Here is a 12,837-nt window from a genome sequence, read left to right as displayed (position 1 = left end):
TTGTTTGAGACAGTTTCACCATGTTATTCAAACTGCTTTTGAGCTCACACTGTAGCCCAACATATTGGCCTTGAACTCAAAGCAGTCCTGCTTCAGCCTTCCAGAGTTCTGGGATTACAGATAAGTGCTACCATGCCCTAATGTGACATACACATCTTAATTGTGGTTACATGGGCATTCGTCAAAATCCATTCAAATGTGCACTTTAAATGAGTGTGTTTATTGTACGCAAATTTTGCCTCAATAAAATTTGCTCTTTTCACCTCTGTGAATTTAATTAGTTTAACAATAACCCATAACCATCGGACCAACTCTGTGAACTTAATTAAAAGTACAGTAATGCTTTAATAAGAGAACAGTTCTATTTGCAAACTCTGCCCCAGGTGAGAAACACAGTGACTGCTATCTTTCCCAACAAACACAAATGCAACCATTTTCCTCAGAATTGTAAGACATTACATTCATAAGCCAGGATACCCTCAACAGATGTGGTGGCACATGCCTATAATCCCCAGTACTCAGAATGCTGAGGTAGAAAGATGGCCCTGAGTTTGAGTGCAAACTGAGCTACATAAGCAAGTTCAAGACCATCCTGCACTACATAGTGAGACCCTGTCTCAAAAACAAATAAATCAAGTTATGACTATAATTCAGTCTGATACTGCCAGTTATTTAGTATAGTTCTCTTCCTTTAACAATAATAAAGTTTAAGCTTAGAAAGTTAAGTGACTTAGTCTAGGTTATACAATTCTAGAAATGACTAAAGTGAGTTTTGAGTCATGTTGGGCTTAATCCAGTGTGCATTCCATTTATATACTACTTATCTGGTTACCTGCAACTGACTTTCCTACATTGCAGGGTCCATGAATTACCTAAAATTATTTGTAGATTTGTTTTGCAACTTTATTTTTCTGAGGAAAAGATCATAGTTCTCACTTGATTTTTTTTTTAATGTATTTAGTACAGAGTCTCACTACGTAGATCAGACTCTTAGTGATTCTCCCATTTTCAGCCTTCCAAGTGTTAGGATTATAGGCAGCCACCATGCCCCAGTCTCAATGTCTCCATCTTCTCAGTGCGCCCCAGGGGATCAACCCCAGCCACTGTACTCTGCCTAAACAGGCACTTTAATCTACTGAGCTATCTGGCCAGCCCTTTCACTTGATTCTTAAAAGATTTTTTTTTTTTTTTTTTTTTTTAGATCTTACTTATTTGGTCCACAGTCTCACTGTGCAGCTTGGATTTTCATTTCTCAACCCCCTCAGCCCTGAAATTACAGATGTGTGCTACCATACCTGATTTTTGCACCACCACGCCCTGTTTGGGTCGACAGCACAGCCTGTGAAACTGGGAATCCAAACCCTGGTCCTTGTTCTTTCCACGCAGGTGCATAGACCTTGGAGCTGTCTCCTAAGCCTGATTCTTAAACTGTCTCTAAAAAAAATTATCTGTGCTCTTAATGATCATTATCATTTAATTATTGCTAATTACTGTTTTTAAGTTAGATAATTTCAATAAGGAAGTCCTAAGTGAATTTGCTTATCTACCACTGGGCAAATTTGCTGTTTCACTGAGTTTTGTGTTAGTTGCAGCCTAATACAGAAATGTTTTACTAAATTGAAAATTAAAATTTTTCTATAAAAATCAAGAGAGTTGTAGCATCTGAACTATGGATCTTTACAGATTTCTTTGTATTTTGTTCTGTTCAGTTTGAAGTAGGCTCGTGTTCTGATGCCCAAGACTGCTCTCCAGCTGCTGCATTCAAGCAGCCCTCCTGCTTTACTTTCCTGAGTAACTGGAACTACAGGTACATGCCGCTGTGCCCAGCTAGGTGATCTTTAAGGAGAGAATAGGAATAAGGAAATCTGGCTACTACTATCCATAGTTTCACTGGCTTAAAATGAAGACAATACCTACCTTGTACTCATTAAATAAAACTTTGTTTTTGTAGTACCAGGATCGAACTTGGGACCTTGCACTTGCGAGGCAGGCACCCATGCCACTGAGCTGTCTTCCCAGCCCAAAACTTTTTTTAATAAAAAAAAAAAAAAATTCAACACAGTTTTCTCCAGCCCTACCTTTCCTTTCACTTCCTGTCTTCTTTTAGGAAGACATTCATTTTTTTAGATTCTTCTGTTTTTGTGACAGGTGTGCTTGAATAACCCTAAGCTTAGGAGAGTAAAAAAAAAAATTGAGATTTTGGGGGGGTTTTGTTTGTTTTTTGGGTTTTTTAAATCTTTCATACAGGGTCTCACTACACAGCTTGGACTGGTAGTGATCCTCCTGTTTTCAGCATCCCTATTGCTGGGATTGCAGGTATATACAATGACCGAGTGGCTAGTGCATCTGGGGGTGGGGCCAGTGGGACATGTGGTGCAAAGGATCAAACCCTGGTCCCTGTACTTGCCTCGGTGGGCATTCAGTCTCCTGAGCTATCTTACCAGCACTTGAGTTTTTATTTATTTCTGCCTCTAATAAGATTAGGTGGGGAGTCGGGAGATGACTCAGTAGAATAGGCGCTTCCCTGGCAAGCACAAGGGTCTGAGTTCAATCCCTGATTCCACCAAAAAAAAAGATTAGGTAGGGCCTGGAGAGATAGTTCAGTATAATAAGCTCTTGCCTGGCACGTGCAGAGTCCTGCGTTCAATCCCCAATACTGCAAAAAAAAAAAAAAAAGAGATTAGGTAGTGTTATGCTTTGACAATGTATTTAAGGATAATGTCCAAAATATTTTAGCAGTTGGTGCTATAAATTAACATGTACAAGGCCTTGGATTTGTTCTCCAACACCACAAATGTTAATATACAAGCCAATTAATTAGAAATGTAAAAATTTTTTTCTGCAAAATGAAATTTGTATGTATTTTGTAAAATTGTTTGTTGGCAGCTGGGTATAGTGGCACACTCCTGTAAGCCCAGCACTCAGGAGGCTGGGGCAGGAAGATTGTTGCAAGCTCAGGGCTAGCTTGGGCTACAAGGTGAGTGTCAAGGCCAGGCTGAACTGCATAGTGAAACCCTGTCTCAAAAAAAATGCTTGGTGGGATGCTTGCATACATGCATATGTGTATATGTTTTGGTGACTACCACTAGCTAAATTATGCTTCTAGCTGAGTCATAATGTGACATCAGGAATCATGTCAAACTGTTTTACTGACTTTTTTATTAAAATGGTATTTAATAAGTGTTTTGTAATCTCAGTAACTAGAGAATTTTTCTTAATATCAGTGATATTTGTGGTGCCGAGTTGGACTAACAGTAATAATTTTTTCTCTTGAGATTTTCATAGGTATTCATTATTTTGTCTAGGTCAAAGTAAGAAATTCCTTAGAATGCTTCTTTCAATGAGCTCTAATCTTCCAATTTTAGTATGTGTGCTGCTGAAGCAAGCATGAGCTCTAACCTTCAGACAGATAAGAAATGACATTAGCAAAGAGGTTAAGAGTATAGGTTTAGACTGAATGTAGCTCAGTGCTAGGATGATTGACTAGCACACACAAGACCCTAAATTTGGTACCTAGCACCACCAAAAAATAGGAGTGCATTACCAGACTACCTGGGTTCAAATTTTAGCTTGCCATTTAGGTTTTAAATAAGTTCCCTGCGTGAGAGCTCTGGAAAGGGAATACGGGAGGTATGGTGTATAGAAGTCATGGTATGTTAACTGGTGCTACAAAGGGCAGGGTAAGCATACCAAACACAAATCACAGACTGATCTTGTTTTAGTTTACTTATGGTAGTTTATGTTTGACAAGTCTTTAGGGAAGATTGAAATGGGTTCTAAATGGGGCTCCCTTTAGTTATTGGATTGTGATATTGTTCCAAGAGGCTGTGAGCAAGGTTCCTAACACTATATTATTTTTTTTAGGGAAGGGTCTACAGGGTGTTCAGGGTCTCACTACTAGATCAGACTTGTCGTGATGCGCCTGTGTACAGCCTCCCAAGAGCTGGGATTATAGGCGCGCACCACCATGCCCAGTCTCAATTGCCGTCTCAGCACACCCTGGGGGCGGGGGCGGTACTGCAGGCCCAGGGATCAAACCCCTGGCCCCTGCCCAGGTGCTTCAATCCGCTGAGCTATTTGACCGGCCCCCTAAAGCTAAAACTTAGCCTGTGTGTCCAGTCTTTTTAAATGACATGCTCTAAATAGACATTTCTAAAACTACTGTTTTTCAGTTGAGGGCCTATTGATCAGAGTATAAAAAGGACAAGAGTTTAAACCATACTGCTTTTGCTGTTACAATGGAGAGAGTTACCCTATTTTTATAATTTTGTTGTTTTAGTAACCTTTGATTCCTAGAGGAGCATCACTAATGGGAGTTACAAAACAGCTTTCAGCAGATTACCGTAAAGGAAGGCTTAAGCTGCATGATATTTCAGTCCATTTAGCCATTTGTGGTTCATTCTGTCCTGAAAGTGAAATGATATTCATCAAGCTAAAAGCTTATACTCAAGCTTCTATTTATAGAAGGCTATTATTCAGGTTGGATAGAGTAAATATGAGTCCACCCTGTGCTCTGTCATAAACTTTATTCTGTCCTTCCACAAAGAATTCTTTTAGGCTAACATGTCACACTAAGATGCAGTGGGGACTGGTAAATACTATGAAAAGTATTATGGTTCAAAAAACATTGAATATACAACTTAATACCTGGGTAAACTGAGCAGATTGATTCAATTGAGTGTGAGTGATCTCACCTATAAGCATAGTGCATTCTTTTATCTACCTACCACTCTTTCATTCATCATGATTTAGGGAAAATTACATGAGGAATTATTGGACATAGGGATAGGAATCACCATAAATTTGTGATAAGTTTGTGGCTTAGAGGTAGGAGTTTCAATCATTTTTCTATCTTGTTTTCCAGATAAGAATAAGGAATTTAAAGTTAGAAGGCTATTTGACAAGTATGATGAATAACTGAAATGCTCAAATTTAGGGGAAATGTTGTGATTCTTTAGCATCTTAAAGCATGTTTCATAAATCTATATAGTTCCTACAGTACAAGCAATGATTTTTTTTTTTTTTTTTTCTTTCAGAACCAGGGATTGAACTCAGGCCCTTGCACTTGCCAGGCAAGCGCTTATTCTACTGAGCTCTCTCCCTGGTCCCAGCAATGAATGTTTTGAAAGGGATGGAAGGAATGCATCTATCTATCTATCTATCTATCTATATCCTTTTCTGTGTTACAAGACTTTTCTGCTCCTTGGGGGAGGTCAGAATTAATGAGGAACCGGTAATGGGGCACAGGTTTTGTTTTTTTTTTTCTTGTCTCAGAAACTATTATAGGCATAACATTAAAATAAATCTAAACTATAATGAAGGAACCATTAAGGCTCCCATTTACGTCTCCACCCTTGGAGATACCTACTGTTAAGTTTCTTATGTGTCCTAGAACCATTATATGTAAACATATAAGAATAGTTATGTTTATAGTAATGTAAGCACATTATATGTGCTGTCTTGCACACCTTTTTGTTTTTTATTTAGTGTCAGTATATAGAGAGCTATGTTTTTTGGGTTTTTTTTTTCTTTTCTTTTTCTTTTTTTTTTTTTTTTTTTGTGGAACTGGGGATTAAACTCAGGCCCTTGCGCCAGCCAGGCAAGCGCTTATTCTACTGAGCTAACTCTCTGGCCCCAAGAGAGCTATGTTTTTTGAGGGTATGAGTTTTTTGTGTTTTGGTTGTAGGATCTTGCCATGTAATGAACTATGTAGTCCAGGCGAGGCTCCAATTTGTGGCAGTTCTTCTGCCTCATCCTTCAGACTGCTGGAATTACAGGTGTGTACCACCATGCCCAGAGCTCTCTTTTTGCAAAGGATTGCATAGTATTCCATTGCAAACATGTACCAATATGTATTTAATCAGTTTCTTACTGATAAATACATTCATATTCTGCTTTAAAATAGTACAACAACAACCAAAAAAAAAAAAAAAAAAAAAAAAAAAAAATCAAACAGTACAACAGGCCAGACATTGTGACACGTGCCTGTAATCCCAGCACTGGGCAGGCTGAGCCAGGGAGAGTCCTACAAGTTTGAGGCCAGCCTGCACTGCATAGTGAGACCTTGTCTCAAATAACAACAACAAAGAACCCAGTATAACAGTAAACATTTGGTGTGTCTTCAGTATGACCCAAGCATACCTACTGGAAAAATTCCTGAATGTAGAATTATTATTAAAGAATGTGAGTATTGATAACTGCTAAACAGATTGAATTGCTTTACATCAAATATGTATATTTAGAAAAGCCCCTCTGATATTTATGAAGGGTATGTTCCCTCTAAAGCACTATTCAGGGTGAGACTTGATCTGATTGTAATAAACTCAAACTTACTTTCTTCTTTTTTCCTGAAGCCTGTGCCTACTGCATTGGCTCAAGTGGACAGAGAAAAAATCTATCAGTGGATCAATGAGCTATCCAGCCCTGAGACAAGGGAAAATGCTTTGCTGGAGCTAAGTAAGAAGCGAGAATCTGTTCCTGACCTTGCACCCATGCTGTGGCATTCCTTCGGTACTATTGCAGCACTTTTGCAGGTGGGTTTACATCCATGAATGGCACTTTAGTCATTTTCACCATACAGTACTTTTTCCCCCTCTGTCTTTGCTCAGATGATTTTTGAAGACTTTCAGAGAAATGACTCTTTAAACCTTAGTATTTCTGAGAACTATAAGGTGTTAGAAAACTATAAGGAGTTTGTTTAAAATGCAGACTCTTGGATGCTATGCAATAAGTTCAATTTAGTCAGTCTGGGGTGAACCCTAAAGTCTGTATTTTAACAAACAGGTGATTTCTAGTACACATGGTCTAAGAACCTCATTGAGAAACATGGCTTTAGAATTACTACAATAGGGCCAGGGAGATGGAATAAGTGCTTGCCTGGCAAGTGTAAGGATCTGAGTTTAATCCCTGGTTCCGCAAAAAAAAATAATAAATAAATAGAATTGCTGCAACAGATTTACATAATGTAGAGAGGTATAAGAAAATGCAAGGTAAAGTCTGTATGGGAGTGGGGAAGAAATATTAAGAATAGCTGTAGGATTAAAAGTGGGGGCACTTATGTGTATAAGTGAAATTTGATTCAGGCCAAAATGGTTCCTAGTGGGAGTAAATTAAAATAGTACAATCCCAGATGTCATGATCATCCTTTATCTTATCTCCCTATTTGTAGTTGCTAACCAAACTCAGACTATTTTTTTAATGTGTGTTTGAGATAGGATCTCACTATGCAGTTCTGGCTGCCCTTAAGCTCACTTTATAGCCCAGGGTGGTCTCAAATTCAATGATCCTCCTGCTTCAGCCTTCCAGATTACGGGTTTGTAGCACTACACTCAGCAAGCTCAGGCTTCTTTATGAATCACTGTGGTTGATTTGCTAATCCGTTCTGGCTAAGGTTCTTTATCATTTAAAGTATGAACCTTAAAAAAAATAAATAAATAAAAAATAAAGTGGGATCCTGTCAAAAGGAGAAATTATAAAAGTAATGGTGTGGGCTAGGGTGATAACTTGGTGGTCTAAGCACCTGCCTAGCAAGTGCAAGGACCCGAGTTCAATGCCTGCTCTGGAACCCCAGATGTACCTTAATGGCCATGGTGGCACATGCCTATAATCTCAGTGCTGTGGAGACTGAGATAAGAATTACTAGGAGTCTGAATTGTGTAGCAAGATCCTGTACCAAGTAAATATTAAATACGTATGTATGTATGTATAAGGGTCTCTGAGTTAAAAGACTCAGCAGCAGCAAAATCTAAGAGGAAGTGTAGGTGACCACCATTGCTTTTTAGAAACCAGGTGTGGTGGCACATGCCTAGTAATCCCAGCACTCTTAGAGGCTTGACAGGCTAATCACAAATTTGAGCTCAACCTTGGCAACTTAGCTTGAACCTATTTTTAAAAAGTACTGGTGTGAAGATCTTGGATCCAAAACAGTACTGTAGGAGGGAGAGAAATCTTCCTAGAGACGTGTAGAAATGTCTTAGTCAAGTATGTTTGTGGTAAAAGGATGAGAACATTGTCTGTCTGCTCCTTAGTTCTTACAGGATAAATGGAATTAAACAGATTTGTTTTGGTTTGTTTTTTGCTTTACTACTATGGGAATTATATAATTAGTTATCCCTTATTGATCTGATATTGGTTTTCACTTTTTAGGAAATTGTAAATATTTATCCATCTATCAACCCACCCACCTTGACAGCACACCAGTCTAACAGAGTTTGCAATGCTCTGGCGTTACTGCAGTGTGTGGCATCACACCCAGAAACCAGGTAAATGCTCTGGGTGAGTTGGGGGAGGAGTATATTTAATATTGTCATAAGCTTTTGCTGAGTGGTAAGAGGAAGGGCGTGCAATGGGGTACATGGGTGAGTTTGGCTGGGAATCTTCAGGACTCTAAGGTTGTTTTGTTTGTTTGGTTGTTTTATTTTTTAATGTGTTTAGTACAAGGTCTACAGGGTCTCACTAGGTAGATCAGACTTGTAATGATTCTTTTTTCAGCCTTCCAAGAGCTGGGGTTACAGTCCTATACCATCACGCTCAGTCTCAGTCAAAGTCTCAGGGTGCCCTGAGTGTGGGGCCAGCACAGCACACTGGGGATTAAACCCCGGCCAATGCACTCTGCCTGAGCAGGTGCTTTAGTCCACTGAGCTATCTGGCTGGCCCTTTGCTAAATTTTTTTAAAGCATCTTTTCCCACTGAACTCAGAGTTATTTCTTCCTGCTCTCCTCCTTCTACCTCCTCAGTTTGGGAAGTTGGTCTCACTATGTAATCTAAGTCAGGACTACTGAATGCTGGGATTGTAGGCATGCTCCACCATGCCCAGCTGATCTCAGATTCAACTTTAGAATCCTTAATAAATTCTAGGCAGCCCTCATAGTAGATGAAAATTGGCATGCAAATTGAAGGAGCGTTTTGCGATTCTGACTTACCTGGAGAGTTAAGAAAAAGAAATCCTCTTTAGGAATCTGCTTTGGAGTTTTATGGCCCCTGAAATATTTATTAAGACCTTTTCTTTCTTTATCAAGTTTTCTTATAAAATCTGAGTGTTTAGTTGGCCTTTAGTTGAGTTTTCAGAAATAAGATATTTTTAAATCTTCTAAATGTTTAAAAAAAGATTTTTTTAAGATAAGAGAACTAGGGCTGGGTAGAGAGCTCAGTAGAATAAGCGTTTGCCTGGCAAGCGCAAGGGCCTGAGTTCAATCCCCGGTTCTGCCAAAAAAAAAAAAAAAAAAAAAAAGGATAAGAGAACTTATCTTTAAAAAATCATTCTAAGTACTATAGAATAGTATACAAGAGCATTTTTTTAAATTATTATTTATTTTATTTATTTATTTTGTGTGTGTGTGGCCAACTCAGCCCAATAGGGGGCGGGGCTGGCTGGCATGTGGTGCTGGGGGATTGAACCATAGTCCATGTGTGTTGCTAAGCTTGTTCTAAGTAGGTGCTTTAGACCACTGAGCCATCTCACCAGCCCTACAAGAGCATTTTGAATGTTAAAAATCTTGGGTATTGACTGTCTTATAATACATAAATATAAATAATATAAAGTAATAGACTGCTTTTTGTATTGGTTGCCAACTGTATTACTTGCAAATTGAAATGTTTTCATAATGCTTAATATGTGAAGTGCTCTAACAACAAAAAAAGAAAAATATGCATTTAAGCATAGGAAATAAAGTAACTGGACATGGTAGTACACACCTGTAATTCCAGCACTGAGGAAGTTGAAGCAGGAGGATCTCTGTGAGTTTGAGGCCAGCTTGGGCTACATAAGCAAGTTCAAGGGCAGCTTGCACTGCATAGTGAGATCCTGTCTCAAAACAAACAAAAGAAAAAAACCAGACAAATATTGATATGAGCTGCTTTGTTTTATAACCTTATTTTTATAAAGTTTTAACTGTACCTATGAAGTTATTATGTTGTAAATTAGTTGAGAGAGTTAAACTAGAAGACTCTTGGGCATTTTTTAGCATTTTATGACCATTTTTAAAAATCAAGTTGGAGAGCAGGGGAGATAGCTTGGCGGTCTAAGTGCTACCTGTCAAGCACAAGGACCTGGGTTCGATCTGCAGTACTGCATGCCTAGTGCTGGCCCCATGCCAAGCCAGCCACCGAAACTGAGTGTGGTAGCACATACCCATAATCCCAGCACTGAGGAGGCTGGAACAGGAGGATCACCAGGAGTCTTGAACTGCATAGTGAGATAAGTAAATATTCAAGTTGGAGCTGGGAGTGGTGATGCACGCCTGTAATCCCAGCACTGAAGAGGCTGAAGCAGGAAGATGGTAGTGAGTTTGAGACCAGCCTGGGCTACAAAGTAAGCTCAAGGCCAGCCTGAGCTGCATAATGAGACTCTATCTCAAAAAGACCAAAATAAATAAATAAAAGAAACAATTTTTTTTAAATAAATAAAAATACGGCCAGCCAAATAGTGGACTAAAGTGCCTGCATAGGCAGAGGGCAGCAGCTGGGTTCAATCCCTGTCATGCCATGCTGGCCCCGCCCCCAGGGTGTGCTGAGATGGCTATTGAAACTGGGCATGGTGGCATATGCCTGTAATCCCAGTGCTTGGGAGGCCAAAAACAGGACAATCACTGAGTCCAATCTATATAGTGAGACTCTGTAGACCCTGTACTAAATACATTAAGAATAATAATAATAAAAATCAACTTTGGTATTTAAATTACATGGTTTTTAAGGTTCCTAGGTACTGATGGCAGGGAAAATACCTGTTCCCTTAATTACCCTGACTTGGCTTAGTGTTCATCATTGGCATCTTGGACTTCGTCACTGTGATGGGAAGAGGAGAAGAGGGAACTATCATATGTATTGTAGGATGTTTAGTAGTACCTCTGGCCTCTGTCCACTGGGTAAGGATAACTCCCAGCATCTCTTAATTTTTTTCTTTCTTTTTTTGTATTTTAGTACAGGGTCTTACTACATAGATCAGACTTGTAGTGATCCTCCTGTGTTCAGCCTCCCACGAGCTGGGATTACAGATGCGTGCCACCATGCCCAGGAAGGATCTTTTTTTTTTTTTTTTTTGGCTATGTCAGGCTGCACTGAGGGCGGATCTGGTGAGGCTGCTTGTGGAGCTAGGGATCAAACCACGGTCCCCTGCTCCTGACAGAGTTTGTCCAAGCAGGCACTTTAAACAACTGAGCTAACCCGGAAGCCCTATCTCTTAATTCTGGCTACCAAAAATATCTCATGTTCTCTAGGGGGCAACTCCATCCACCTACACCAGTTTGAGAATGATTGGTCAGGGAGGGGTAATGGTCAATAAAATTTTCTCTTAAGGTTTCTTTACTCTGGCAATGTTATAGGCCTTAAAAGAATTAAGGAAACTTGGTGTTCATGATCCTTAAAAGTCATATCTGTGTACTCAGTGTGATTAATTTGTCTTCTAGGTCAGCTTTTCTTGCAGCACATATCCCACTTTTTTTGTACCCCTTTCTGCACACTGTCAGCAAAACACGTCCCTTTGAGTATCTTCGACTCACCAGTCTAGGAGTTATTGGTAAGTAATTAGGGTTGTTTTGCAAGCCTGAAATCCTCATTCATTCTAGTGGTGTAAGTTGGATATTTTGACTTGCTGTGTATATCTTGCTCTTTTTGTCTTTGATGTCTCATTTTCTAATAAATGAGTTGTCAGGAACATAACTCTTTTTAAGCACTATTCTGAAAGTTTGTAAATTATGAGGACTAAAATTTAGAATTTAGTTCTGCATGTATGTAGAAACATTTGCTGGTATTACAGGGAGAGTTAAGAATAAGAATTTAGCTCAACACTGTAAGAGTTTGAATTGAGACTTTCTCTTTCTTTCATTTATTTATTTATTTATTTATTTATTTTAAAGCAAATGCTATGATATTTTACTGATCTTAGAAAAGTAAAAGTCATAGTGATAAAAGGCTGACCAGAAGGCTGGTCAGGAATGTGAAAAGATAAGTAACAAATGGACTTGCACAGACTTTTAGTAAGATACGTGTATTTCACACCATGATTGGTATGAAAAACTTTATGTTTTTATTTTATTTTTATTTTTTTTGTTTTTTGTTTTTTCAAAGTTTTATTGATAAACAGATAGCAATGAGACAGTTTCAAATCCAATCGGAAGTACAGTTTCAACAAATAATACACTGCATATATTCTTCTTAGTGGTTAATTGCTGTACATCTTTCCTTTTTTTAAAAATTTTTTTATTTTGTGTGTGTGTGTGTGTGTGTGTGTGGCCAGCTCAGCCCACCATGGGGCGGGGCTGGCTGGCATGTGGTGCTGGGGGATTGAAACGCGGTCCCTGTGCTTTGCTAAGTTTGTTCTAAGTAGGTGCTTTAGACCACTGAGCCATCTCACCAGCCCTTTCCTTTTTTTTTTTTTTTTTAAGACAGGGTCTTGGAAATAGTCCAGGCTAGGCCTTGAACTCACATTGGTCCTCCTGCTTCAGCCTCCCAAGTGCAGGCATTACAGGCGTGCACCACCATGCCCAGCCTCATTTATTTCTTTTTAAAGGTCTTTCGCTTCTGAGCCGTTGTCTTACAACTAGAGGTTCACCTTCTGCTTTCACCTAGTTAAATTTTTTCACACTCAGTGTTTGTGTATATGTTTATTATGGGGAATGTATGTGAAATACTTCTTATTCTAGAGAATAATATATCAGCTGTTTTAGATCTCAAAATCCTGGGTAGAAAGAACAGTCTGGATGTATGCAATGTGATACATTCAAAGGTTTTTTTCCAAATCACCCATTCTTTCGCAAAACCTTTTTCTTACAGTTTTTTTTTTCTTAGATACTAAGCAAAATGTAAGAATATTGATTACAGGTTTTTTTTTTTTTTAATTTT

At 38.8% G+C, this 12,837-nt stretch overlaps 1 protein-coding gene across 2 annotated transcripts in view; it reads left to right on the top strand.

Moving 5' to 3' along the window:
• Cnot9 (CCR4-NOT transcription complex subunit 9) overlaps positions 1–12,837 on the top strand; it is a 32,779-nt gene that overhangs the window by 4,559 nt on the left and 15,383 nt on the right. For both annotated transcript variants that reach the window (XM_004638217.2, XM_023723107.1), the window contains exons 2-4: positions 6,354–6,533; positions 8,146–8,261; positions 11,403–11,512. In XM_004638217.2, coding sequence (XP_004638274.1) covers positions 6,354–6,533; positions 8,146–8,261; positions 11,403–11,512 — 406 coding nt within the window. The remainder of the gene's footprint in view (positions 1–6,353; positions 6,534–8,145; positions 8,262–11,402; positions 11,513–12,837) is intronic.

Source organism: Octodon degus, unplaced genomic scaffold (assembly GCF_000260255.1).
Source record: "Octodon degus isolate 3935 unplaced genomic scaffold, OctDeg1.0 scaffold00096, whole genome shotgun sequence".
NCBI lineage: Eukaryota > Metazoa > Chordata > Mammalia > Rodentia > Octodontidae > Octodon > Octodon degus.
The sequence above is the reverse complement of the archived record's forward strand: the minus strand, read 5'-3'. Positions and strand labels throughout refer to the sequence as shown.